Here is a 24,215-nt window from a genome sequence, read left to right as displayed (position 1 = left end):
ACATCTATTGAGAAATGTAACACCACAGTCCAAATATTTAAATTTGTTGGTAACCAATAAAAATGCTTGTAGTGTTAATAACATTTCAAGGAGTGTGAATTATCTTTAAGTATCAAAAACAGTTCAATATCGATATTGTTTTTTTGACAAAGAAAGTGAAACATTTAAAAAATAAATAAACACCAATAGTCTAAACAAAAGAAGCAGGGAGTCAGTTTCAGGAACGTTTTTGGTATGTTTTTTAATAAATTAACGTTCATTCAAAATACAGTGCCAAAGGAATATGATGCAGCCAAACATGCTAGTAAGGTTTGTCATGAAGCACCTGTGCTCATGTTTTTAAAAATGTAGGAGGAAGACCCCTGCTCCCCCTCCCCAACTATAACCTGCCCTCTCCACTACTGCTAGTGGTTGCCGGGACGAACTCCATAGCAACAGTCGTGGGCCAGCCCTCTCTTCTCACAACCAATCAGCAGCAAGATTCCTCAATTTTCACTTGAGAAAAAATTCAATCTGATAGGAAAATGGACATCTACCCACAATCACACTACAGTAATGTTTGATATTAAATTAAAAAAAAGACACTAATACAAAATAGACCTGGTTATTTCCCCCCACACTAAAACAGTTGTCTTTTAAAACATATGAAAAATATATATTTTATTATATATATATATATATTTCAGCAGCTTGGGGGAAAAAACAAAAAAAATGCATGAGCCCGAAACCTACTGAGAGTGGAGTTGTGTAGAGACCCTCGTGGAAAGCAAAATGTTCATGATCATGTGACGATGGATGGAGTGAGGTGTAAACTGCGAGCTGTGTGGAAGACAGAGGTGGGGGAGGAGGACAGAGGAGAGGTGAGGGTGACCGGACCTGCAGTCACCCACTCTTAAATCCTCTCCTCACTCGTTTCCCCCTCCTCCCGAAAACTACAGCCCCTGTTCCTCTCGTCTGCGGGGGCCTTCAGAAGAAAAACACAGATCCCGTTTGTTAAAAGGTAATCTAATACTTATTTTGCTCATTTGTGGAGGAGGGTAGTTGTAGTAAACATGGATTTAAATGGAGCCGACAGCTAACATGTCTGAAGCAGTGCTGAAAGGACAACTGTCAATCATTTCTTCATTTGAGTAGAGCTGCAACCAATGGGTTTTTTCAACAGAATTTCAAGCCTAATTTTTAAGGAATTTGCTAAAAGGGTGAAGCAATGGATCGAACTCATTTTATATTTTGGAGCAGATCGAAATTACAAAGCAGATATAAGCTAGGTTTCACTATCATTACATTAGTGCTGCATTCAAGTGATGACGGGATTATAGTTAAAATGCGTAAGAACACTAAAGATACAGATATCAAAAGGTGAAGTTCAAACACTTCAGCAATACAATTTTGTTGAGTAGACAATTTGAGCTTTTTAAAATGACATCTTATAGACTAAAAGACAATTCATTTATTTCATATACTTGCGGTCTTCAATGAAAATACGGTTTAGAAGCAGCTCTGCTTAAATGTATCCAAACATCAAGGTCCAACTTTCAGACATGTATCTAAAAGCATCCTCTTTGCTCAGTTGCCACACAGATGTTTTAATTGTTATTATGCGACAAAAATGTAGCTTAAAAAAGGTTGAATATTGAACATTTATCAGTAGTTTTACAAAACAAATCTTAGCACTATGTCTACATACTGGAAATATTCTGGACCTTCTTGTAGCCTCAGTTTTAAGGGAAGAGAATAGAGGTTAACGTGTTACAAAGTAAACCAAACAAACTAAGGAGACTTCAAGCGTTAAAGGCCATGAGATGTGAGGTTGAGAACATTTTTCATAAAATGGACCTTATGCTGCATATTTTATTTGACAAACTACCAGCTCAATATCAAACATGCTTTAAATTGTTTTGAGGAGTTTCTATGGAACATTTTGTTAGTGGATCTCGTTCGGGAGCCATTGTAACGACAGCTGCTGCTTCCACAAAGGAGCAAACTAATAACTTTTCCAAGAGCCTTTCAAGCCTTACACTCTAAGAGATAGATTTTCCACAGAGTTTTCATTTATCAGTGGTGAGAGAAGAGAAAAAGAGGAGAGGGGGAAGCCACGATCAGAAGGGATAGGGGGGAGGGGGGAGGGGGGGGGCTAGGGGATTTTGGTACAGTTGCCATTGTCATTCCGAGAAGGTTTACCAGTTAAGTGCATCATCATCATCACAAAATAAGTTGACGTTTAGATTATCACATTGTAGAAACAGTATGACAGACTTTGTAATAATATCTAACAGATGTCACAAATGACAAAGTAAGAAGATTTTTTTTCAGATTACTTGTGTTTCCGAGAGGGGCATCTTTTCAATCCGGGCTGCACGTGAGGAGATCCCTCCACAACAGAGAGAACGTCAAACCCTTTCATATCAGAGAAGTGATCCGCCCCCCCTTCATGTTCATCCCTCAGCGTTACAGATTCCTGGTTCAGTCAGCGAGGTAGGGGAGGGGAGGTTAAGAGCTATACGTGAGGGAGGGTCACCAGCTCCCCGTCCACCTCAAACTCCTCGGCTCCGTCGGGGGAGAAGAGATAGGTTGGGGGTTTCCAGGGGGATTCCTCCAGGCAGGAGGGGTACAGCTTCCCCACGGCACAGCGGAAGTCTTTGCCCAGGTCCCAGAGCACGCGTTCGGACACGGGCTGCCGCAGGTACCAGCGGTCCAGCTCTATGTCGTACTGGTAGATCGCGTACTTGGCCCTCTCGTTCATGTGGGTCTCGCGCATGAAGATGCACAGCGAGTTGAGCAGCACCACCGCCCGCACGCAGGGGTCCGAGTACCGCTTAGCAGGGATGTTGGCGGCCTGGCGCCACTCGTTCTTGTTGACGTCGTAGATCTCCACGGTGACGGAGGAGCCGTCGATGGTGCTCGTGGGCAAGCGGATGCCAGAGTTGCTGACCACGTGGAGGCCGCCGATGTAGAAAATGAGGTCCCCGAAAGCAGCGGCGGAGGCGAAGCAGCGGCTCGTCTTGCGCATGGCCATCTCCACCCAGGTGTCGGCGCGGGGGAAGTAGCAGTACATCAGGTCGTGGGTCATCACGTAGATGCAGTCGTGCGCCACCACAGAGGTGCTCCAGTTCCAGGCGTAGGGGAGGGGGCTCATCATGCTCCACTCGTCCTTCTCGCAGTCGTAGCGCTCCACCGTGCGCTTGTTCAGCTCTCCTCCGACGTTATCTCCTCCGATTGCATAGATGTAGCCCTCGCAGTGGACCAGGGAGGGCTTGATTCGGGCACACAGCATGGGGGTTTTAGGAACCCAGGCGTTCTGCTGGGCGTCGAACCAGAAGAAGCTGTCGACAGAGCGGAACACCGCCTGTAGCTTTCCACTCTTGCCGTGGTTGGTGATAGAGTTTTTGAGGGGGATCTGCCCCCCGGCTATGAACACATCATTGTCTGGTGTAACGAGAGTCCCCACCTTCTGCAGGTCTCCTGGGGGGTTGTTGAGCTTGTACACTTTCTCCGCCTGCGGGCTGTAACACACTACTCTGGTAGGCAGAGCCCCAGCCATCACATATCCGTCACCCAGCATTTCTGACATGGCCTCCATGAAGATCAGCATCTCCTCCTTGGTCATGCCTAGACGAGGCTTGAAGAACTTGGGCATGGACTTGTAGAGGCCCTGCACCACCACGGACTTGTCGTTCGGTGGCAGACCCTGGAACCAGGCGCGCTGCGTCACCTCGGACAGCGCGTCGATGCGGATCTGACTGAGCACCGAGGACAGGTGCTGCGAGCGGGCCTCCATGTTGTACTCCAGCCACAGCATGGCCGCCTCGCGCACCGTCTCCTCCTTCTCCACGTTGAGGTTGTCGCTGCTCAGGACGTCGATCAACAGCTCGTGGGAGAGCTGAAGGAACGCCTCCTGCCTGTACACCATGGGGAACTTGTGCTCCACCATACGCTTAGCGCTCTGCTTGAGCTCGCTGCAGCTGAAGAGGTCGCCGATGCTCAGCATGCGGACGCAGTTGTCAGCGCTTATCTTCTTCACCAGGTAGTCTCTGCACTGCAGCAAGACGTCCTCCACCTGAACAGGGGACAAGAGACCAGTCAGACAAGACATTTCACTCTGAATCAAAGGACACGGCTACAAGAGTAGAGACTGACACAACCAGAGTCATTTAAAGATGTAAATAGGAAGATTGGGTAATCTAATGAGGTAGATTTATGATGGTGTTTGAATAAAAACAGAAAGTGTTGACACGGACCTGTAGGAAGCAGGCGGTCTCGTAGAGCGGCTCCACCGTGCTGTCGTTGATGGCCAGGTTGCCCGTGTAGGCGTAGGTGATGATGATCTGCAGGGTGAGTGGGTCCACGTTCCTCAGGTGGACGTGGGTCTGTTTGCTCTCACTGAGGCCGCTCATGAACATCGCCCTGAAGGAACACCAAGGGACATCCATCAGTACACAGAGTTACTGAATTAGGAAGAGAACTACAATGTTTTGCCCAAATTGGCACATCATAAGAATTATTTTAACTTTGACTTAATAGATTCTTGTTCTTAAATAAATTGTAGGATTCTGCCGTATTTGAAGATGTCACAACTGATTTTGATGCTTTACAGCTGGTGTACACTGATTAGCATGCCCAACCAAGCCAGTTTCTCTCATTAGTGACAACAAGTGACAGACCCCCCCCCTGGTTGGTGGGCTTGCTGCACAGTTTGTCTCCAGCTGGACTCCTCTGTTTGAGTTCCATGCGGGCTGCCTGCACTTCCACGTAGTCGTTCATCAGAGCTGCCTAAACCTCTTTTTACTGCATCTATTACTCAAATGTTTTGCATCTGTAGAACTGTTATTGTCTTAAACCGGTCATTTGCATTTATTATGGCAACGTCTTTGGTGCATTGATGCTTCTGTGCTGCACTTGCCAGAGTCAGATTGTCAGAAAATGACCAACCATGTAAGGTAATCAATTAATCTTAAGGACTTTTAAAGCCCAAATGTTGACTATTTCCAGCTCCTTAGATAACATGTTTTTGTGATTTGTACTCTTGTATAGGAAACTTAAAAAGGTGTATCTTTAAGTTCTGAATTATTTGTCATTTTGTCACTTGCACTAGCAATAATGGGCCTGCAAAACCACTCTGTCCTCTTGCACGGAGTTTGGGGGGGTGTGACTGTGTTTTGCTCACAGCAGGGGCTAAACCTTCCAGGCTGTGTTACGCAACCCTGCAGGCATACCCCTGCACCCCACCCCCTCCCTCCCTCTCTCCCCTTTCTCTACATCTCTCCCCAAGACCTACGTGACCAGACTTTCCCCTCCATACACCAGCACTCCCCAGACTCTCCCCTCTTTCCCTGAAGCGGGGAGGCGTGCGAGGGGAGGGGAGGTGGAAGCGCAGGCTGCATGACAGAGAGAGAAAAAGGAAGGAGTAGCAGTTTGGAGGAAGCGCAGCCTGCGACACCTCTGAACCCTGCAGGGGAAATGCTTTGCATGTTCGCACCAGATCACGAGAGTGTGGGAAACAGGGGGTGAGATCGCGTAAGAGCTGGGTGTGAGAGAGGCATCAAGTTGTCAGGACCTTTTCTTGGAATGCATGTGTGAGTGCGCAGTGAGAGAGGGAGGGGTTAGACGCAGAGTAAGACGGCGTGTTCAAATGAAGCCCCTGTCAAGTACAGATGGACTCTTCCCAGAGCCGAGGCTGCTGCTCGCTCATATTCACTGCAGTGCACACACTTCATTATGCAATGTTGTGCGTTCAAATGAGGCCTCCTCAGGGCCTTGAGGGATGCTTCTGTACGACTATAGGTTAGAGATTGCTTCATTTGTTCTGTGAGAAATACATCGGACACGGAATGACTGGCGCAGAAGGAGCCCCGGCTTTCCAGGGAACACCATCCCCTTGTTTTCAGTCCTGCGTGTAAAGAGTGTATAACACTTGCTCTACGACGCTGTGCATTATTCATGGTAACCGTAGGAGGTGAGCACTTCCAGACATAACAACCTCGCTTCATAATGACAACATATCGTCAAAATGACACTGAAGGGAATAATTGCTTTCTTTAAAACACGGCGTGTTGCATTATTCATTGAAACTGTAGGAGACTCATTCAGAAGAGCCCCACCGCACAAAGCATCATCACTAAAATAGTCATTCAAAACAGAAGTCCCAAACACACACAAGTTATTCCACACTTGCAGCACTCACCTGAAATAGGAGCTACATGTTGCCAGGACCATCTTGTGACACGGGAACTCTGAGTCCTCCACCAGGAGCACAACATCAGTCAGTAATTTCTGTTCGTAAAAGAACTTGAGCTGCTCCAGCAGGGAGACAGCGTAGTCCGTGTTGACCGGCCTGCGCTCACTGAGATCCGACATGGTTGCATCCCATGAATCGCGCCCCAGTTTTGAAAAGTCACACGGCCGGCAGAACCGGGCTCAAACCAACCGGGAGAATTTTTTTTTTTTTGAAGTCAAGAGGGTTAACAAGGGGGCGTGGGGGGGGGAGAGGTCTTCAACACCTCCACTGACCAAAGTGGAGGTCTTCAATTCCTATGTGGAAAAATATGCTCCTTCTTCTGGAGATGAGTTGAAAGTGGAGAGGGCTACTGAGTGTCGCAGTCAGGAGTCCAGGGGGTAGGTTCCTGGGTGAGGAAGGGGTCGTTTCCTCTCGTAGATCTATCGGATGTCTGAGGTCATGCAGTGAGACACCGGGGAGGATCGGAGGTAGAAGGAGAGCACCACAACTGTTGCAACCCTGCTACATCAGTGCTCGTCTGAAAAACACAGCAGAAATACAAAACGAGCAGTGATGAGTCAAGAATCCATGGAAACTAGAGGGACAGAAAAAATAACCCTTTGCAACACGATTCTGTTTCATTACCAAAGATGCCCCAACTTCATAGCATGACAACATAATCTCCTTTCTTGGGCCTAGATCTTTCCGTGTGCAATGATGCCACAACACTGTCAGATTGACTAGAAGGGCGCTACATACATGGGAACAAAAAACTTTCCAACTCCTGATTTTATCAAAACAAAAGTACCGGGAAGAATATTTATCTCAAATGGTGCATTTTACAGCCACCTCCGTGCTGAATCAGATCTGCTGGATACTGAGACAACCTCCGATCGTATGTAAATGTAAAGCATTTAATACATTATTTAAAGGTCCATTATTATAGGTCTCAGATATATACAAAACATGTTTCTGAAGTGTTTGGCTCGAAACACCAAACAGATCATTGTAGCATCCCATGATCCCCTCTGTTTCAGCCCCGTTTCAAAAAGTGCTGATTCTCTGTCTGTTACTTTAGATGAAAATAAAGAGCCCCTCCCCACGCCCCTCTGAGAGAGATTTGGTTAAAAAGAACTCAATGGTGCTCTAGGAGGAGATTCAGGTGATAAGGGGGGGGGGGGTTACCCTGGTTGGTGATTGGCTAATGGTAACACAAGCCAAAAAAAATGATGACATCATGAAGTGGCCAAAATCTGATCAGCTCGTTTTCATACAGGTTTTTATATAAATGGATCAGGACAAAAATCTATTGACAAACAAAAATATTTTTGCCTGAAACGTTAAGAATCTCTTTACACAGAGGGGACATAGGTTTATGTAGAAAATACATGAAAAAGTGGATTTTGCATAATAGGTCCCCTTTAAGTAAAATCATGTATTTGTTGCTACTATCAGTGTTTTCCTTTATGAATCATAACTGCCACATTAATGTATATGATGCATTTGACTGCTTTAGGTGTTTAAGGTTGTGATGTTTAACTCATGTATGTAATGTTGGTATCCCCGAGAGAACCATGTGAACTGAAGTATCTCTAAAAAGTCTCATGAGCTCAGACAAAAACACATTTCTGTTTCCAGCTTTGTGATGATGCATTTTTAAGTTGATCCAAGACGGTTTTTCCGAATGGTAATTGAGTCTTAGAAATAAGAGGACTTTATCTATCCAAAAGAAAAACATCATCCTTCATTTTATCAGAAAAACAATCAACATTAAGCTGTCAGACAACTGCAGTATAATATTTAGTTCTGAGATGTGGTAGAATTATTAAGTAGCAGAACATTTGAGATACTCAAGTAAAATGCAAATCAGTCATTTTGAATTCGACTAAATGTAAATTGCACTACTGTTTAGGCCTACAGTTTACCAACAACGTGTACATGATATAGCTAAGTTAAGGTTTTCACATGACACATCCTTACAACGTTAGTCCATCTATATACATCAACTTCCAACGCACTAGCTTAGATAACTGGCTAGCTACCTAGCAAGCTAACGACTGTACATTAGTGACGTATTTAACCCCAACAAACTGCTTACTAACGGTTCACTGAAGTAAAGGCTGATCTTTATAAAGATTGTGTCGTTACAATTAATTTGGACGTGCTGGATGGACAGATAAATTAGCACGTTACCGTTACCCACCATTTCCAAAACAAACCCTGCCTGCCATCTAAAACATGGCAAAGTAACATTAGACAGACGGGCCTGTTGCAAAATGCACATCTTGCTGATGTTAGGTAAGGCGACAAAGATAGTGATACATGTTTACTTGTTTCAAAATACACGTAAAACAACCCCTGGCTTTGATAAACTGACCAATACATATTAACAGCTAGCATCGATATAATGTTATATGGCTAGCTCACGTAGCGACACTTGATTGTCGCTCGCGGCAAGTTAGCAACTTTAGCTCCACAGTTCCGGGGTAACGTAGTTGTTAGCCCCTGTCTGGTCACACATACTGGACAGTCAAGGGTCTCACATTATCTGGTCAATTATTGAATGGTTTTAGAAAGGCCATCAAAAAGGTACAAACCCTCTGCAGCAAACCCATTTAACGAGCGATCATGCTTGCTAGCAGGCACACAGCTAACAGGCTAAATGCTAAACGAGCTAAATAAACGTAAGCTAGAGGCACTTTTCAAGTTAACCATTCCAACAATCAACATTCACGCTTCCTTACAGTGACTGTAGCCGGACTCCACGCACAGTAAATCGTCGCGATGGCTTCTCTGGTGATCAGAAAGTGTCAAGTAAGCTCCTCAAGCCGAATTTAGACATTAAACAGTTGTGTTGAAGCGCCGAGCAACGGACAACCTTTCAGCGCATCATAAGCGCTGAAAGAAATAGAGGCCAAATGAGGATACTGCGCATGCGTCCAGACTAAGCGGCCTGTACTTGTTAACAGAGTAACTGCGCCTTCTGGTGGACAAATAGAGAATATACATTGGAGGAAGTCGTTTAAAAAAATCCAACACACTGGAAATTATTGCCTCAAATAAGTAAGTAAAGACCCTAAGTAAATAAGTTATGTCCCACCTCTGAACGCAACTAGTGTGTTTAATGTGTGTGGCTTAAAAATCTTCTTATATTGCCAATTTGGAACTTTTGTCAACAACATAAAAAAAATGTTAAACATAGAAAAATTATTCTATGCTAGTCTCTATTTTCTTTTGCTTTTAATGCTGATACGTTTGATACATTTCATTATTTTTGAACTGACACTTTTGAAACTCGAAGCTAATTTGCTAGCTAGCAGCAGCAGGTGTTTCCTATATTACTAATTAGCAGTGAGACCTCGTTTTGTGTAAGCAGAACGTTATGTGGACCTGGGCGAAAAAGCGTTTCTACTTCTGCTTGTTTGTCGAAAAATTGACTGTTAAACGGAACTTTCATTTTTCGAAGCCAGGGGATATTTATTTGGTTGTTTTCATTCCTCTGCAGTGTTTTATTTCTAACAGGTTGAGCTAGCACGTGAAAGAAAATGGACGGTAAAGATTCCTTCTTGCATATCAACTTTAACCGTATTTTATTAACCCCAATGTGCAGGCAGTACTTGCTTGAAAACAATATTATCTAACTGTTTAACGGCTGCTTCCTGTAGATGGAAGCAAACAACCACACACACATGGGAACGGACAACAAAGAATACAACATTCCAGACCTTTCTTCTATGTCCAGCCGCCTTCTCAACCACAGTACATGTACCAGCAGTGGCAGACGGCCAATAACCCATACAGTCAGTATGGCTTACCTGGAGGTATCAACCGATTTCATCATTTTTTTTTTTCCTGCTGTCACCAGAAGTTTATTTTCCTGCATTTCTTTTTTTTGCACCACTTTCCCTTGCACTATTCGGTTTTCTCTGTCTATTATGTTGCATTCTTGGATAAACCTGTGATTTTTCTCTGCCAAAAACTGCACTGTAGCTAGTGTGCCTATGATATCATAGCCATTGAATCTTCATTCTTGACAAAGCACTAAGATATGGGGAAATAAGTTTAAAATAGTGGGCTCCATAAATAACATACTTTTAAATATTTGGTCTTTAGAGGAAGGAAGTTATCAAGTATTTTCAACTCAAAAGGAGTCACTGGTGTTCTTGTCCGGTTTTTGTCTTAATTGTGTTTGACTCTAAAGTCATCAAATGTGTGACTTGAGTCCACACCGTGCTTAATATTCTCCTCTCCACTACTGTCAGTCATCAGTATTGCACTTAAATGCATCTTTTTATTTCCCAGGTCTAAACTATGGTCGTCCCTGCATGCAGCCATACCAGTACATGCAGTATCCTGGGTTTGTATACCCACAGTCCCCGCTATATCCAATGGATTACAGGCGAATGTTTGAGCCCCGCTTCCAGGCTCCTCCTTGGCATGACATGCCTCGCCACCAGCACCAGTACCAGCAGCAGTACCACCACCAGCAGCCACAGCCTTACGAGCGCCGTGAAATGGCCTGTTCAGAGGCTCAAACCGACCCCATAACCAAACTCATTCAATGCCTGGATCAAATGCGAGCCACTGAGCTGCATGGCGCTGAGAAAGAGCTCGACTCGGGAGTCACCTCACACTGCTCTGGAATTTTTTCTCCAGGTGAAAAAAAGAAAAGTGGAGAGCAGAGTCCAAACCTGGCCTCGCTGCGTGATGACAGCCATTCAGAGTCTCCAGCTGTGACCTTCAGTGACTCCACCACAGCGGTGTACGACAGCGAGTCCAGCCGACGGAGCTTAGATGGCCTGAGCCCCGCGGGATGCTGGTCAGAAGGATTTGAAGGGGAGTTGCCTCTCGATAGCTCCTCTATTCACGAAGACTATCCTGAGTTGAAGCAGCCAGCAACAGATGAACACTTCTTCCCTGCAGAGGTTGCAGATGTCCAGTCAGATATCTCAGCAACCAATGCAAGTGTTCCCAAATGTGACGCTAAAGAGTTCCCAAAACATAGAGTGGATCCAATCCTTCCATCTTCCTCTTTTACCTTCAGTCAGCAGGCACTCAAAGATGCTAGAAGTGTTGACAAAGTCTCAAAGGCTGAACATCACAAAAGTTATCAGAGCTACCAGATCCTCAAGCTGCCTTTTGACAGTGTTCAGACCCCCGGAGATGCTCCAGCCACCTCCCTCTCCCCCCGTACTGCTCCCTACTACTACAACTACCTGTCCATGCCGTCCACCCATGAGCGGATGAGCGTTCTCAGTGCATCTTTGGACGAGCTCTCCTCCAGAGATGAGATGTTCTCCACGGATCTGGATGAAGCAGATCTTTTCCCCAAACATGTGTATACAGGCAGGAGGCTTGCAGAGGTTCTAAGTGGGTCTCCGCAAGCTGCTAAAGAAGTGGAAGAAGTTTGGCTGCCTGGATCGAAGAGGTTCATGTGCGCCTGCTGTGGGAAAAGCCTCGCTAAAGGAGTAGCCAGGAATAAAGTCCGCAGCTCCAAGATATACAGGGATGAGGGCGGAGACTCTGAGGACGAAATGTTTGAGAGAGGCTGCGAGAAGCCCATCAGAGTGGTTGTGAGGAAGCATTCTGCACCCAAAAAGCCCCCGTCTGTCCCACTGAGACATGCCGCAAAACACTGGTATAAAAGAGGCCAATACAAAGATCCCTCAGATCCAATGACCCAGGAGGGACATCATGGTGTCAGTGTGCAGGAGCCACCTGATGAGGCCGGAGACATGACTGCTAGTGAGCTGCAGTGCACAACATGTCTGGGTAAGTTGCCTTTTTTGTCAAATGATGTAACCATGTTTGAAATATGCACTGAATAAGTTAACCCTTTTTTATAGACGGACCCTGCAGAGAAGATTTGGCCATGGCAGACCCGGGCAGGTGGGGAGACGGTGATTTGATTCCCAGGCGGAGACAAGCAGCCGCCATGCAACGACAAGGTTGAAATCACTCAAATACCCTGCAGACAATACGAGCTCAAGCTCATTCTCCGTCAATCATTTTGCAGCTCTAAATATAACAAACAGGGTTCTTACGGTCATTAAAAACCTGGAAAAGTCATGGAAATTCAAAATGCTAATTCCAGGCCCTGGAAAAGTTATGGAAAACAATATTTTCCCCAAAGTTTTGGAAAAGTCATGGAAATGTAACTAAAGTTGCATAAAATATAATTTATGTTTTATCTCCGAAATAGTAATACTATAATGATAATAAATACTGTATCGTAATGAAACGTAAAATGGTTGACGAGGTGTTTTGCTGGTGAGAGATTTGAGTTGCTTTAGCGTGTAGAAGCTAGTAAGCCTACTATTGGATTTGTTTTAGATAAGCACAACATGTTTCAGACCTTATTTTCCTGTTCCATGTTCAAATAAACCATTTTCAGTGGTACCGCTGAGAAAGAGTACTCTTTTTGGTCATGGAAAATTAGGTAAAGGTCATTGAAAATCATTTGTGAAAAAGTTTATGAACCCTGAACAAAACACATTTAAAATCAGATCCACCTGGTGAAGTATTGTTCGAAGTTTTGCGGGAAGCATTTGAAATCTCTTTAGTTTACACTCACTGTAAAAAAATTGACTTACAAAAAAAAGGCTCGACTCAAACCTCTGGGCTCTGAGGTGTTTCCTTGTTGTCATTGCTGTTTCTTAAATTCATAGATACAACACATGCTTCTTCTCTAAGCATGAATGAAATCTTCAAATTGAATTCTCTCCTGGTTTTATGTTCTGCTCCTATCCACTGGACAGACACGAGTACTCAGCGGAAAGTGATGTACCACAGGCCAAGAGACGAGGATAACGATGACGACGAGCCACCCCCATTACACTGGGAGAGAGGTTAATATAATAACATTGTTAACACTGTCTCATTTCTTTGCATGAAATTTAATTTGTGTTCTCTCTTTGTCAGGCTCTGCGATGAAAGGAGAACCAAGATGCTAATATACCCAAAGTGTGTTGAACTGTAGGTGAAATGCAATATGTTCAGACTTCTGTTTTGTTAAAAATACGTCTTAACAAAATGTTTCCTTTCCTCCCCAGGTCCCCCTTAAAGGTGTAATTGTCAAGAATAATACGTTTAAAAATATTTAGAGCACCAGGTAAAATGCACTGCACGCCTGTTTTTGTTTAGATACAAGTTAAGAAAATGTATAAAGTTTCTGTAGTGACACTGTCTTGCACTATTCATGATTTATGGATTTCACAAACGTCTCATGGGCTGAGGGTCGTGTTGCACATGATGGTGTGCCACAGTTTGGGGCCAGTCCAATAAAAGTATTGTCATTATTTAAAATGTGTCTTTAATCATTTTACATGTTGCAATGGTTCACATTATGCATGGAGACTATTATGTTTTGTGTTAACTGTTTCTGTAACCTCTGTGGATAGTTTCTGTTTCACTTCCTTGCAGTTGGGGAACATTATGGAGGTTCTATGGGGACTTTCCCTTATTTTCTGACATAATGGACCAAAGAATTCATCAGTTATTCAAAGTAATTGCATCCAAAAAAAACTATTACAGTTCTATGTTGACAGAAACCTGAAGCAAATAGCAACAACTGTTCTTGTGAATGGCCAGACTAATTATTATGGTTAGATCATTATTTCATTTAACATACAAAAAAACCTTTCTCTTTTTTTTTGTTTAACCTAAAAGCAAACCAACCAGATTCCCACACAAACATGTTAATACTTAAAATCACTTGCTAGTAAACAAACTGGTCTCATGCAGTGTGTTTATTCTTCATGGATAATACATGCTCCAGGCTAAAATCTCACTAATTGGCTCTTTAGGGGTCAAGCCTGCTTCTCAACAGCTTGTGTGAATGTGGGATTTGCATTTTAGAGAATATAAATGCTTGTTTTTGTCTGTTCACCTGCAATAAGACAAGACAACAAGTCTCATTAAGACGGTGTAAAGCAATGCATCCCAACACAATTGGATGCTTTTTCTTTCATTGAATAAACTGTAAAACTAAAGTGACATATTTCATATAATATGCAGCAACAATACAGATCAACAAATAAGCTGTACATTTACCCAAACAGTGATCTTGCAGGCAGTTTGTGTAAATCAGGTCATTTATGCTTTTTGAGCAGATTATTTCCTTACCTTGTTATTTTTAGGATTTTTTATTAAAATGTCCCGTTTATATTATTTCTTATTTTAAACAATCATACTTGCATAATAGTAATATATATATAATGATCGACATTTAAAAAACAAACAACTTTATTTATTTGTATTTACAGGAATGAAGGCTATCTTACACAACTTTAAATCAGGAAGCTTTGGCGCCCCCCAGGTTGGGAACCACTTTGAGCAACATATCTGCAACCTGTGCCATGATTCTGACAAGCTGCAGGTGTGTTAATTAAAGCCAATCAGCTTCTCGCCTCCTCTTCCCTCCCACACATCTCCACCACAGTGGGAGGGAATCCCTGGGAAAGACACCTTTTTATTGGCTTAGGAAGAAGGTCCTCAAACTCTAATTTGACAAGTGTCACCTGGAACAAAAATCCAGCCAATCAGTGCAGCATTTGAACTGAATTAGTCCACACCTTTGATTTGAAACATTCTTTGAAAGCTGTGTTGGTTTGTCAATGGTGATCTTCATTTTTGACATTTGTTAAGTAAGTATGTTTTTTGTCATAAAGTACACTGAAAGTATCTGCTATTTTGTCACACGTTTGCAGAGAGAGAACAAACAAGTTAAATTATTTGACCTTGCTTCTTGTGTCTTTGTCAGAAATGGCCGCAGCCACAGCTACCTACCGACAATCTTACGGTCTTGGCCCTCGAGGGCCTGACCCACCATATGGCGCTCGACAGGCCCAGGGCCCCCATCAGCCGGCTCCGGGGCCTTCAGGAGCTCCACGTCCTGAGAAGCAGCACCACCACAAACCTTTCTTCTACGTCCAGCCTGCGCAGCCATACATGCCTATGCAGAGCATGCAGTGGCCTGTACCTGTGCCCATGCCTTTGCCCTACAACCCATACTATGGCTACCCTGGTTTAGGTAAGTCAATTCACACAAACTATGTTGGTGCAACTCATTGATTTGGTTGTGCAATTCTCCCTGAAAAGACTTAATTTATGCTGTGTGCTATGGAGCAAAAAACAACGCTTTAAAAGCCAATGTTGTAGAGCACAATTAATTGAAGTGCCTTCAAATAATGTCCTCCTGTAGTTTTTACTCAAATCTTTTCTTTGTTTTGTCATGGAATACATGCAGACAAACTTTGTAGAGACATTTGTTTCCCAGGCAAGATGCCACCAAGAGTTTGAATTTGATTAAATTGTCTCAAGTATTATGTACTGCTATGAATATCTTTACACTAGTGCCATCATCAATGACTAAAAACCCACATACCGAATGACTCTCCCCTCTTAATATTGTTTTAAAGGCCCACATTTTAAATTCAAACATGGTTGAATGTCTGCAAGGTCATCCTTTTAATAGCTAAATACATAAAAGCATACTAAGAATGTGAACAAGGTAATCATTCAACCTGCTAGACACTAGCCTGTTAGCATATGCAGTGCATTTTTGGTTCAGATTAACTGCTTAGTAGTGTGCTTGTGGACTAATGATACTACTTTTCTTCTGCCATTAAGGTTACAGCATGCCAGTGATGCCCCACTATCAGCCAAATCCTTTTGTGGAGCCACCTACCTTTGTCTTACCCCATACCAACCTCCATTTGGTGGACTACCGACGCATGCTCAACCCTCAGTACTACCAGACCATGGCCTACCACTCCCGTAGGTTCCGCTACCAGCACAACAGCCAGACCAGAGAAATGACCAGCTCTGAGGTTCAGACTGAGCCTTTGTCTGCAACCCAGAGGACCAGCACACCAGGATCCAGCACCACTGAGCCCTCCAGCGGCCCCCCAGCCCGCAGCAGCGACAGCAGAACAGGTGTACCCATCAAGCAGCAGCCGCCTCCACCAGCCGCGGCTGTGCAGAAGAGGGATTATTCCCAGGAGCCTAAGGACAAGGTACCCTCTACCACCACCACCAGGACGCCACCAAATGGGGGCTTTGTGATTCAGACGGAGGAGGTGAGGATTGAATGCTGCACCACGCCGGTAGGACTACAACTCCTGCACTCTCGTGAGACTGCACAGGTATCCCACAACTTTTCCGAAGACTTGGTCCAGTGTAGTAGCTCCATCCTCCAGGGCCGTGTGCTGCAGAACGAGGGACAACACCTTCCTGCAAACCAGTCGGAGCAGGCTCTCCAAGTGTGTCCTGACACCCTATTAGTCGGTACGCCTAGGAGCAGTGATAAAATGCCTGCTCCGGAGTCCAGGGACCGGACAGACTCTGACTCGAGCAGTGACAGCGATCAGAGTACGCCGTCTAATAACTTCCACTTCAAAGCCACTCACCTGCCCTTAAACCCAAAGTACCTGGATGAGCTGTGGAAGATGGAATCCACTGTATGGTCAACAGAGGACACTTTGATTCCCTCACCTGACTCTCTAATCCAAAATGGCCGTGCAGAGTCTCCTGATGAAACCTTGGCTTTTGAAGCTGAAGTGCCTTCAGCCGACCTGCTGACCATCAGGGAGAAGGCTGCTGCAGAAGAGGTCGCCCCTGAGATGGAGATGCCTCCTCTGGCAGAGGATGAAGAGGAGGAAATGTACCCCACTGTGGAGGATCCTGGGGATGAGATGTGGACTATGAAGAATATTCCTGCCACAGAAGAAGACCCTATCACTCGCACAGCAAAGTTGTTGGACAATTCCCCTCTTAAGGCAGATAACATCAAACCTAGACGAGAAATTAATGCTCATGATCACCAGGATACTTCATTCGAGTCATTGCCTGCCTACCTCCCCTCTACCAGCTGGCTTGCTGACTTTGATAATGTCGACTATTGTGTCAAAATCCCTCAACCTCCGAAGAAACGGGACAGACCTCTGAGCAGCCAAGGGTTAGATTTGCCTAGCAGAAGAAGAAAACTAGACCTAGTCTACAAAGAACAACCTACTGTTCGCAAGTCAAAAGAACGGTTCAAACCCAAAGGGAAGGTGGACCGAAGAAGCCTCTCTGACAATGAATGCTGCCTTAACAGCAAGTTCAATGAGAAAGCATTTACTCCTTATGCGTCCAAGAGGGAGCGACTTTGCTCAAGATGTGTAGTGAAGAGCAGGACCAGCACGTCGGCTGCTCCAGGACCCGATGGTCACACCTTCAAAAGAAAAGCTGCTCTTTTCCAACAGTGGAATGATTCACTCCTGCCAACATGTGAATCCTGTAAATCTCAACCCATGAAACAGCTGATAAGAAAAGGTTCTGGTCTTGATGTCTGTGGCCCTCATCATGGACACTACAGTGAGGGAGAGTCTTTTGAGAACGACTCATTTCGCTTCGGCTCAAACTGGAGGCCGGCTCCTCCCAGGAAGCTCAACGATCTCAAGAGGCCGCTGGCTTCAAAGCAAAATGTTGAGAAAGGTCCTACAGTGATGGACCCAAACCTGAAGGAGAAGAACTGTGTGTGCAATGAGCCGCAGGACCAGTTTGCTGCGTGGGAGAGGCTGCACCACTGTCCCCACGGCAACGCCATCCAGGAAATGGATGAGAACTGTGCAATGCCGGTTTCCCTCCAGGACAAATGGAGGATAATGGATCAGATGTACCCAACGCATAGGGGGCCAACTGGTAAGCAAATGCATTTTACCTCAGGAAGGTTAACCCTTCACATGTTGTCATAGTACTCACTTTTCTCTGTAACTGTACGACTTCTTATTTGACAGATAAGGCATGGAAAGCAGTGCTGCCAAACGCTGACATTGATCGCTTCAAGAATGAAGCCAGATCACCATATTTTAATAAACACAAGAAATCACAATCACAAGGTTAGTTTTTGGCATTTATCTTGAGCGGGAGAGCATGAACAACTGCACTAAATGGCATTTAGCAGATCCACTTCTTTTTTCTGAGTATTTTATTATCTGCTCTGTCTGAGAAGCCTTTATCCTTCCAGTAGAGTAATATACACCATTTTGTCTTCCATTAATATAGATTGTCATGCCTCATAACCCCATAAAGATTGCACGAGCACGCTTTATTCAAGTTGCCGTTTCAATTATGCACAAATGAAATGCATAACATTTTGTTTTTCTCTCCACAGGAAATTGTAGAAAAGACACAAGATGCTGATTTGCACGAGAGCACAATTCAACAAAGTGAGAAACTCGCTTTAAAAGAAAATGTCACTTAAATTATTCCCACTTGAATGAATTCTATTATAAATCACAATGTTCACTATTTATTACGATTTAAATAAACACAGATTTTTGATACTAATTGTATATTTCAATTTTTCCACCTGCTTCATCAATGTGTTGGGGTATGAGATGTAGTAACCTAATTTGTCCACTAGATGGAACTATTTTCCACAATATATTGTAATTGTAAAAAGAATCCATCAGGTGATAAACTATTGAAAAATTATTTATTTATTTTCTACACGTTAACTTAAGGAAATGGACCATGGATTATTACAGGGAATTTGGAATGCATTTAAATAGAAATGATTTATACAAAAGTCAGATTTAAATGTTATTTGGAGCAACCTGATCATATATTTCCCTAAAGACACATCTTCCTTTTGGTCAATTAGAACAAACCAATTTCCTCTCCGAAAAGAACATCTGACAGTTTTCATTTTGTGATTCATTATTAACATGCCACTGTGATCTCTTATTTGCATAAGACCTTTTAACTGACAGTGTTATCTAACTTTCAGTCAACATTAATGTGTTTCATCATGAGTCACTGGTGGTCTCATGGTGGGTCTCTGGTGGTTTCAAAGCTGTGGCATTTTGATAACAGATGTTATAGCCTCTAACCTACAGCTTCTCTTAGTGATGCTGGTAGCTTAACTGTTGACGGTAACTAACGGCATAATCCTGATCAAATTCACATATATTTTAAAAGTCTACTTCAGCTTTGTTTGTATAATGTGTGCTGGAATGCTCGGAGGTCAGAAGTTGGGAATTTGGAAAAATAACCCCTTCTGCTACTGAATTTGGGAGATTTTTTTGGTGAAGCCAAAACACTTATGGAACGTGTGCATGGATAAAATAGTGAGGATTGCACCTGCTAAACCTCAGTGTGCTTTCATTGTAAAAAAATGTGCATGCTGACATTAAGGTGCAGCTGTGGCTGAATACAGCCTGCAATGACTCTTAGTCCTGTTTCTGATAACGTCAGCTATAACTGGTTCTTAGTGTGAAAACAAAGGTTTGTGCACTATTGAATTAATAGTCAAAAAGGACATTAGTCATAGTATTGTGTTGAGGCGACTGTGAACCCCATTATTGACTGGTAATACATTATGTAATGTTGCACCCGAAGGGGAAAAAAATACACAAATGTGTTGAATAAATAATGAATTGTGGGCCAGACCATTAGAGTGTATACAGTGTTCAGCAGGCCTTTCAGATCAGGTAATGAAACCAATTTTACTGAAATTGTTTCAAAGGACACATGTAATGACATGTGCAGCAATAATAGCTTTTCTGGCTGCAGGGGAGGTAAACACCATGACTGAGAGTGTATGTTTCCGTCAGCTCACGTGGGATACGATGAGTGTGTGTGATTTCCAGGGTCTCACAACAGGGCCCACTATTGCTGGCTTTGCCTCTCAGATTGCTTTTGCTTTCTCCTCATCCTCCATGGAGAGATCTGCACCGAAAGCCCACACAATGCACAGCCTTCAAAGAGAATAAAGGCTCGCTTTTGTGCATTGTTTGAAACAGAGACGGACGAAAAAAGCTTTTGTAATTTGAAACAACCCTTTTAAAGTGATTTCTGGCAAACGGAGAGGAGAGGCTCTCTGAAGCTAACAGTGTGTGTGGTGAGGGAGGCCAGATGGGATGAGGAAAGTTTCAGCACTGAAGCGCAACACATGATTTCCCTTCTGATTTGTCAGTTTCAACGAGGAGATGGACAGAGCTCATATCTTGTAGACTCCTTCGTCCTGCTGCCGTTCCATCTTCATGACGCCTGCATTATGGGTAAATGTGAAAAGCTTCAGTGTGATTGGCTCCCTGGGGGATTTACAGTATGAGGTGGTAGGATGTCTGATATGCTGTGTGTATCACATAAAGCCTGAGGAGGCACATATATCTTATAGAACGACATAAACAGACATGTCTCTGTAGATGAAACATACTGCAGTTATGATTTCCCTTGACAGAGAGTTGATATATTCTAATCTAATGTATGAACTCAACATGTAGGCCACACTTAAGGATAGAAAGATGAAACAGCACAAATAAAAACATTAATTTTTTTATAAATCCTAAACCATAACAAAAACATATTTCCTAATTACCCCTTACATTATTTGGGTAGAAATATGTTTGAATTATATTTTTTGAAGGCTTATGATTAATTTCAGCAACATTCTGTAACTTGTGGGATTTAATTGTGATTGACAGAGAAAGCTCTGCCTGTTGCTAATGTAACGCTAACTGCTAGCCACCTTTAGCTAATTAGCTGTTAGCTCAATGAGATGGGCTGTAAGCAGGACGAACATAATGTAGGCTCATCATAAGAAATATGTCAACTTTTTTACTTCAGCAATGTGTATGTAAGTCAATTGAAACTGTAGGGGCGTTACATCACACAAATACAGAAAACCTACAATACTTTATGTTAAAGGTAGATATGTTTTCAGATTCGTGTCAATATTCTAGCGCGTAAAACAAGCTACTCACGAGCGGAAAATGTGCTTTTACACGCGCATGAAATGACCCTCGCGCGCAGATTAAACCCCCGCGAGCAGAGACTATGGAGTCAGATTTGGGTCAATATTCTAGCGCGCAAAACAAGCTACTCACAAACGGAAAATGTGCTTTTACACGCGCATGAAATGACCCTCGTGCGCAGATGAAACCATGCATGCAATGTATGCAATAGTATGAAGCTGCAGCGTCAGAGGCGGCAGATACAGACTAGTAGATACAGACAAGTAGATAGACTTCTAGTTGTTTTGCAACATCGCCCCCTAGCGAATTGGATGCCCGCAAAAGTACAACAAGCGAGTATTGAGTCTCATGTATTTTGTATGTAAAAAGATAGTCTTTTATATTTGTCTTATCAAATTTGACATACAACACATAAATATATATATTTTAGTAATAATGATATCACCTTTACATTTAGATGTATATTTTGTTAAAAGAAAACAAAACTGTTAATTAATTTTTTGGGAGAAGGGGTGGGGTTAAATACGTGTATACTTCTTCCCACTCCTTTTCCGATGTGTAATTAGGTAGATCATTTGTTCATATATAATTTGTAATTCAATCATATTTACTTTATCAATTTGATACTGCTTACGTTTCTACAGGGTCATTCTACAGTATCATAATTTTGTTTCATTTCATTATTAATTTTTTTTATTTTATTAAATCAATTGTGTCTTTGAAGAGGTGCTAGATTACTGAAAAACAGCTGTTAATGTGTTTATGCACCAGGCTGCAAAAGATAAACAAGTAGTTTGACCGAGAGGCAATTCAGTGCAGAATACATTTTTATTTATTTGCACACTGAGGATTCTTCACTGGGGTGAGGCGGGGTCTGTTGTTCCCTCAGCCACCAGAAAACAGCTCCAGCTGCAGTACCCCGGGAAGCCCTCTTCTGAGAAGAAACCCTGAAGCCTTCCTCGCCGTCCACTTCCCCGGTAGCCTGTCCCTACGTCCTTATACAGGCTGTCACACTGGAAGCACCTGGAAATTTGGTATGCCTGTTTGTGTCCCTCTGAGAACACATTCCAGTTGACGACACCTGGAGTAGAATGTCATAAGACAATTACAATTCAGACAGAAAAGAACAAAACCTTCCTTAATTTAGCTGACCTTACTCTTAGACAATCAACTTCATAATACTAGGATAGAAGCAGGCAGAAGTAAAGACACTTTATAAACTTACTGTAAAGCCAGTTGAAGTGGGCTTCCTTTTGGAATGACCCCTGGCTCACGATGTAGTTAAACCTCTCGCAGGTAAGGGCTAGCGTGCATATTGCAGGATCACCATCCTCGAGAACGACACGCATAAGGATCCTGCGAATTATGCCTTCAGGCAGCTGTAGATATAAAACACGACTTAATACGAATACTCTTTCTATCTTCACCAAACCATTTGTTGTTCACCATCTCCGTTAGAATTTCTTCATCAAGCTCAATAGGGGAGGCATAGGATAAACAGTAGGTTATGGATTTTAAATGTGTACATTGATAGGCTTTAATTCCACTCCTCCATGCCAACTCCATGTTCACCTGGCACTCATTGTTTTCACAAGAGACATGCTAATTTTCTCCCCACACTTTATTGTGAACATGCAGAGGAATACTTGTTCCATGGAAGGCTTTGTGGACAGCATAGACTCCATTTTCAGGATCTATGCATTCACTTTGTAGGTGTGAACTTACGGTTATGTCCTTTCGTTCGGCTGAGTGCTTTCTTTCCATGTGCCTTTTCACATTTTTTTTATTTATGAGAACATGGCATAAGGGACATTTCTTCTTCAGTACTGGCTCTGCACGGTCCCTTTGCATCTTTCCCCCCGGGATGATGGGGATTGCTGGATCTGTGATGATAGGGATTGCTTGATCTGTGATGATGGGGGTTATGGCAGAGTGCTTCGCCTCGCACAAAGCCAGGTGTTTTACAATGTTAGCTTGTAATGATATCCTGGTCTGCAATTTAATCCACATCTTTAAATGGTATACGCTTAAACATAACAAACATAGAATTGTAGTATTATTATTTTGTGATCATATTATTTTAAAGTGTAAATTATGAATACCAAACATCTGAATCAAGTAACTGGTCACCACAAACAAATCATAGGACTTATTTTGATGTATTGCTCAAATGGAACTGATCATAACATTCAGGCTGCTTTTAATGCAGACACATTGCAACTCCATTTGCATTTCACAAGAGAATGTTTGCTAACTTTACCTTCATGGAGAACTGCTGAACGGTTGGAGGCGGCTCTCTAAATGGGTTTGGACCTTGCCCAGTCTGGCTGGACGGAACAAATCTGAGGCACAGAATAGGCAGTGAAAGTCTTCACAACAGGTAATGCACCGTTGAAGGTCCGGCAAGGATCTCCCCTCTTGGATTGTAATATGCATCTTGAAAAGAGAGAGCCTAATTGGTCAAACTGAACATTTTGAAATAATTTCACAGACAGACATAAATTAGGCCTAATTGTTAGATTCTGACACGACAGATTCTAACCTACAGAATAGGCCGACATAATAACTGACTAAAACACCTCATGCAATATTACACATGTCAAAATGATGTGATTTAAAACTATTAAAGAAGCATTTACACTGAAGACAGAACTTAGGCTACTGCTGATTTAATGTAGCGGACGCACAGATCATATTGACATGCTATTGTCATCCTTTGAAGTTTAATTAATTAGCTGACTATAATTAATGATCAGGGTTGGGAAGTTCACTTTTTTAAAATGTAGTAGGTTACAGATGACTAATTACCCTGTTAAAATGTAATAAGTAATGTAACTTGACTATGTAACTATTTGGATTGAAATTCTAATGTTAATTAGCGTTATTTTATGTTTTTTGTGAGTCACTTTGGATAAAAGCCTCTGCCAAATAACATAACCATATGTTATAACCATAACACGGTTTCATTAAACAAATAAACAAAATGGCTAACAGTTGTTTTTGCAGCGAGTCATCATAGGCTAACAGATGACATTTAGCACGTGTTTGTTGTATGGCTGTCCAATTCAATACAACAGAATAGTTGTTAACTTTAATCAAACAACATGATTCACATTACTCACACTCTTACTGTAATTAGTGATTAAATCAACAACTAGGACACCTAGTTGGGCTTGCCAAAATCACGCTAGTTTCATTAAACAAATAATCAAATTATATAAATCAAAAGGCTAATGAAGCTAATGCTTTTGCTAATG

General features: G+C 42.8%; 3 protein-coding genes across 4 annotated transcripts; 2 read left to right on the top strand and 1 right to left on the bottom strand.

The window, feature by feature from the left end:
* Nucleotides 1–215: 215 nt before the first annotated feature.
* On the bottom strand, nt 216–9,154 carry kbtbd2 (kelch repeat and BTB (POZ) domain containing 2). The gene is made up of 4 exons (XM_079661936.1): nt 8,959–9,154; nt 6,182–6,752; nt 4,239–4,404; nt 216–4,057 (listed from the first exon to the last, which is right to left on the bottom strand). The coding sequence occupies exons 2-4, from the start codon at nt 6,352–6,354 to the stop codon at nt 2,498–2,500; spliced, it is 1,899 nt and encodes a 632-aa protein (XP_079518062.1). The 5' UTR covers nt 6,355–6,752; nt 8,959–9,154; the 3' UTR covers nt 216–2,497.
* A 416-nt stretch (nt 9,155–9,570) lies between these two features.
* On the top strand, nt 9,571–13,512 carry LOC307026741 (bucky ball-like). Of its 2 annotated transcripts, none has more exons than XM_079662365.1 (7): nt 9,571–9,766; nt 9,880–10,035; nt 10,517–11,986; nt 12,061–12,162; nt 12,973–13,062; nt 13,136–13,177; nt 13,267–13,512. In XM_079662365.1, the coding sequence occupies exons 1-6, from the start codon at nt 9,760–9,762 to the stop codon at nt 13,165–13,167; spliced, it is 1,857 nt and encodes a 618-aa protein (XP_079518491.1). In that variant the 5' UTR covers nt 9,571–9,759; the 3' UTR covers nt 13,168–13,177; nt 13,267–13,512. The 2 variants fall into 2 exon arrangements, with proteins under 2 accessions (XP_079518491.1, XP_079518490.1); XM_079662364.1 differs by having other exon boundaries at nt 13,136–13,189.
* Nucleotides 13,513–14,699: 1,187 nt separating this feature from the next.
* Nucleotides 14,700–18,547, top strand: LOC307026740 (uncharacterized protein). The gene is made up of 5 exons (XM_079662363.1): nt 14,700–14,859; nt 14,976–15,245; nt 15,845–17,899; nt 17,995–18,096; nt 18,372–18,547. Exons 2-5 carry the CDS (start codon nt 14,978–14,980, stop codon nt 18,398–18,400), a joined length of 2,454 nt encoding a protein of 817 aa, XP_079518489.1. The 5' UTR covers nt 14,700–14,859; nt 14,976–14,977; the 3' UTR covers nt 18,401–18,547.
* The last annotated feature ends 5,668 nt before the right edge of the window (nt 18,548–24,215 follow it).

This window comes from Notothenia rossii (assembly GCF_949606895.1).
Source record: "Notothenia rossii genome assembly, chromosome: 12".
NCBI classification, from domain to species: domain Eukaryota; kingdom Metazoa; phylum Chordata; class Actinopteri; order Perciformes; family Nototheniidae; genus Notothenia; species Notothenia rossii.
This window is presented reverse-complemented; position numbering and strand designations above follow the sequence as displayed.

Bases quoted from the DNA above. Each gene is read 5' to 3' on its own strand.
- kbtbd2 (XM_079661936.1), bottom strand. From the start codon at position 6,354: ATGTCGGATCTCAGTGAGCGCAGGCCGGTCAACACGGACTACGCTGTC. The intron at 4,405-6,181 runs GTGAGTGCTGCA...GTGTTCCTTCAG, and splicing joins ACATGTAGCTCCTATTTCAG to GGCGATGTTCATGAGCGGCC. The intron at 4,058-4,238 runs GTCCGTGTCAAC...TCCCCTGTTCAG, and splicing joins AGACCGCCTGCTTCCTACAG to GTGGAGGACGTCTTGCTGCA.
- LOC307026741 (XM_079662365.1), top strand. The intron at 10,036-10,516 runs GTATCAACCGAT...TTTATTTCCCAG, and splicing joins TCAGTATGGCTTACCTGGAG to GTCTAAACTATGGTCGTCCC. The intron at 13,063-13,135 runs GTTAATATAATA...TCTCTTTGTCAG, and splicing joins CCCATTACACTGGGAGAGAG to GCTCTGCGATGAAAGGAGAA.
- LOC307026740 (XM_079662363.1), top strand. From the start codon at position 14,978: ATGGCCGCAGCCACAGCTACCTACCGACAATCTTACGGTCTTGGCCCT. The intron at 17,900-17,994 runs GTAAGCAAATGC...CTTATTTGACAG, and splicing joins AACGCATAGGGGGCCAACTG to ATAAGGCATGGAAAGCAGTG. The intron at 18,097-18,371 runs GTTAGTTTTTGG...TTCTCTCCACAG, and splicing joins CAAGAAATCACAATCACAAG to GAAATTGTAGAAAAGACACA.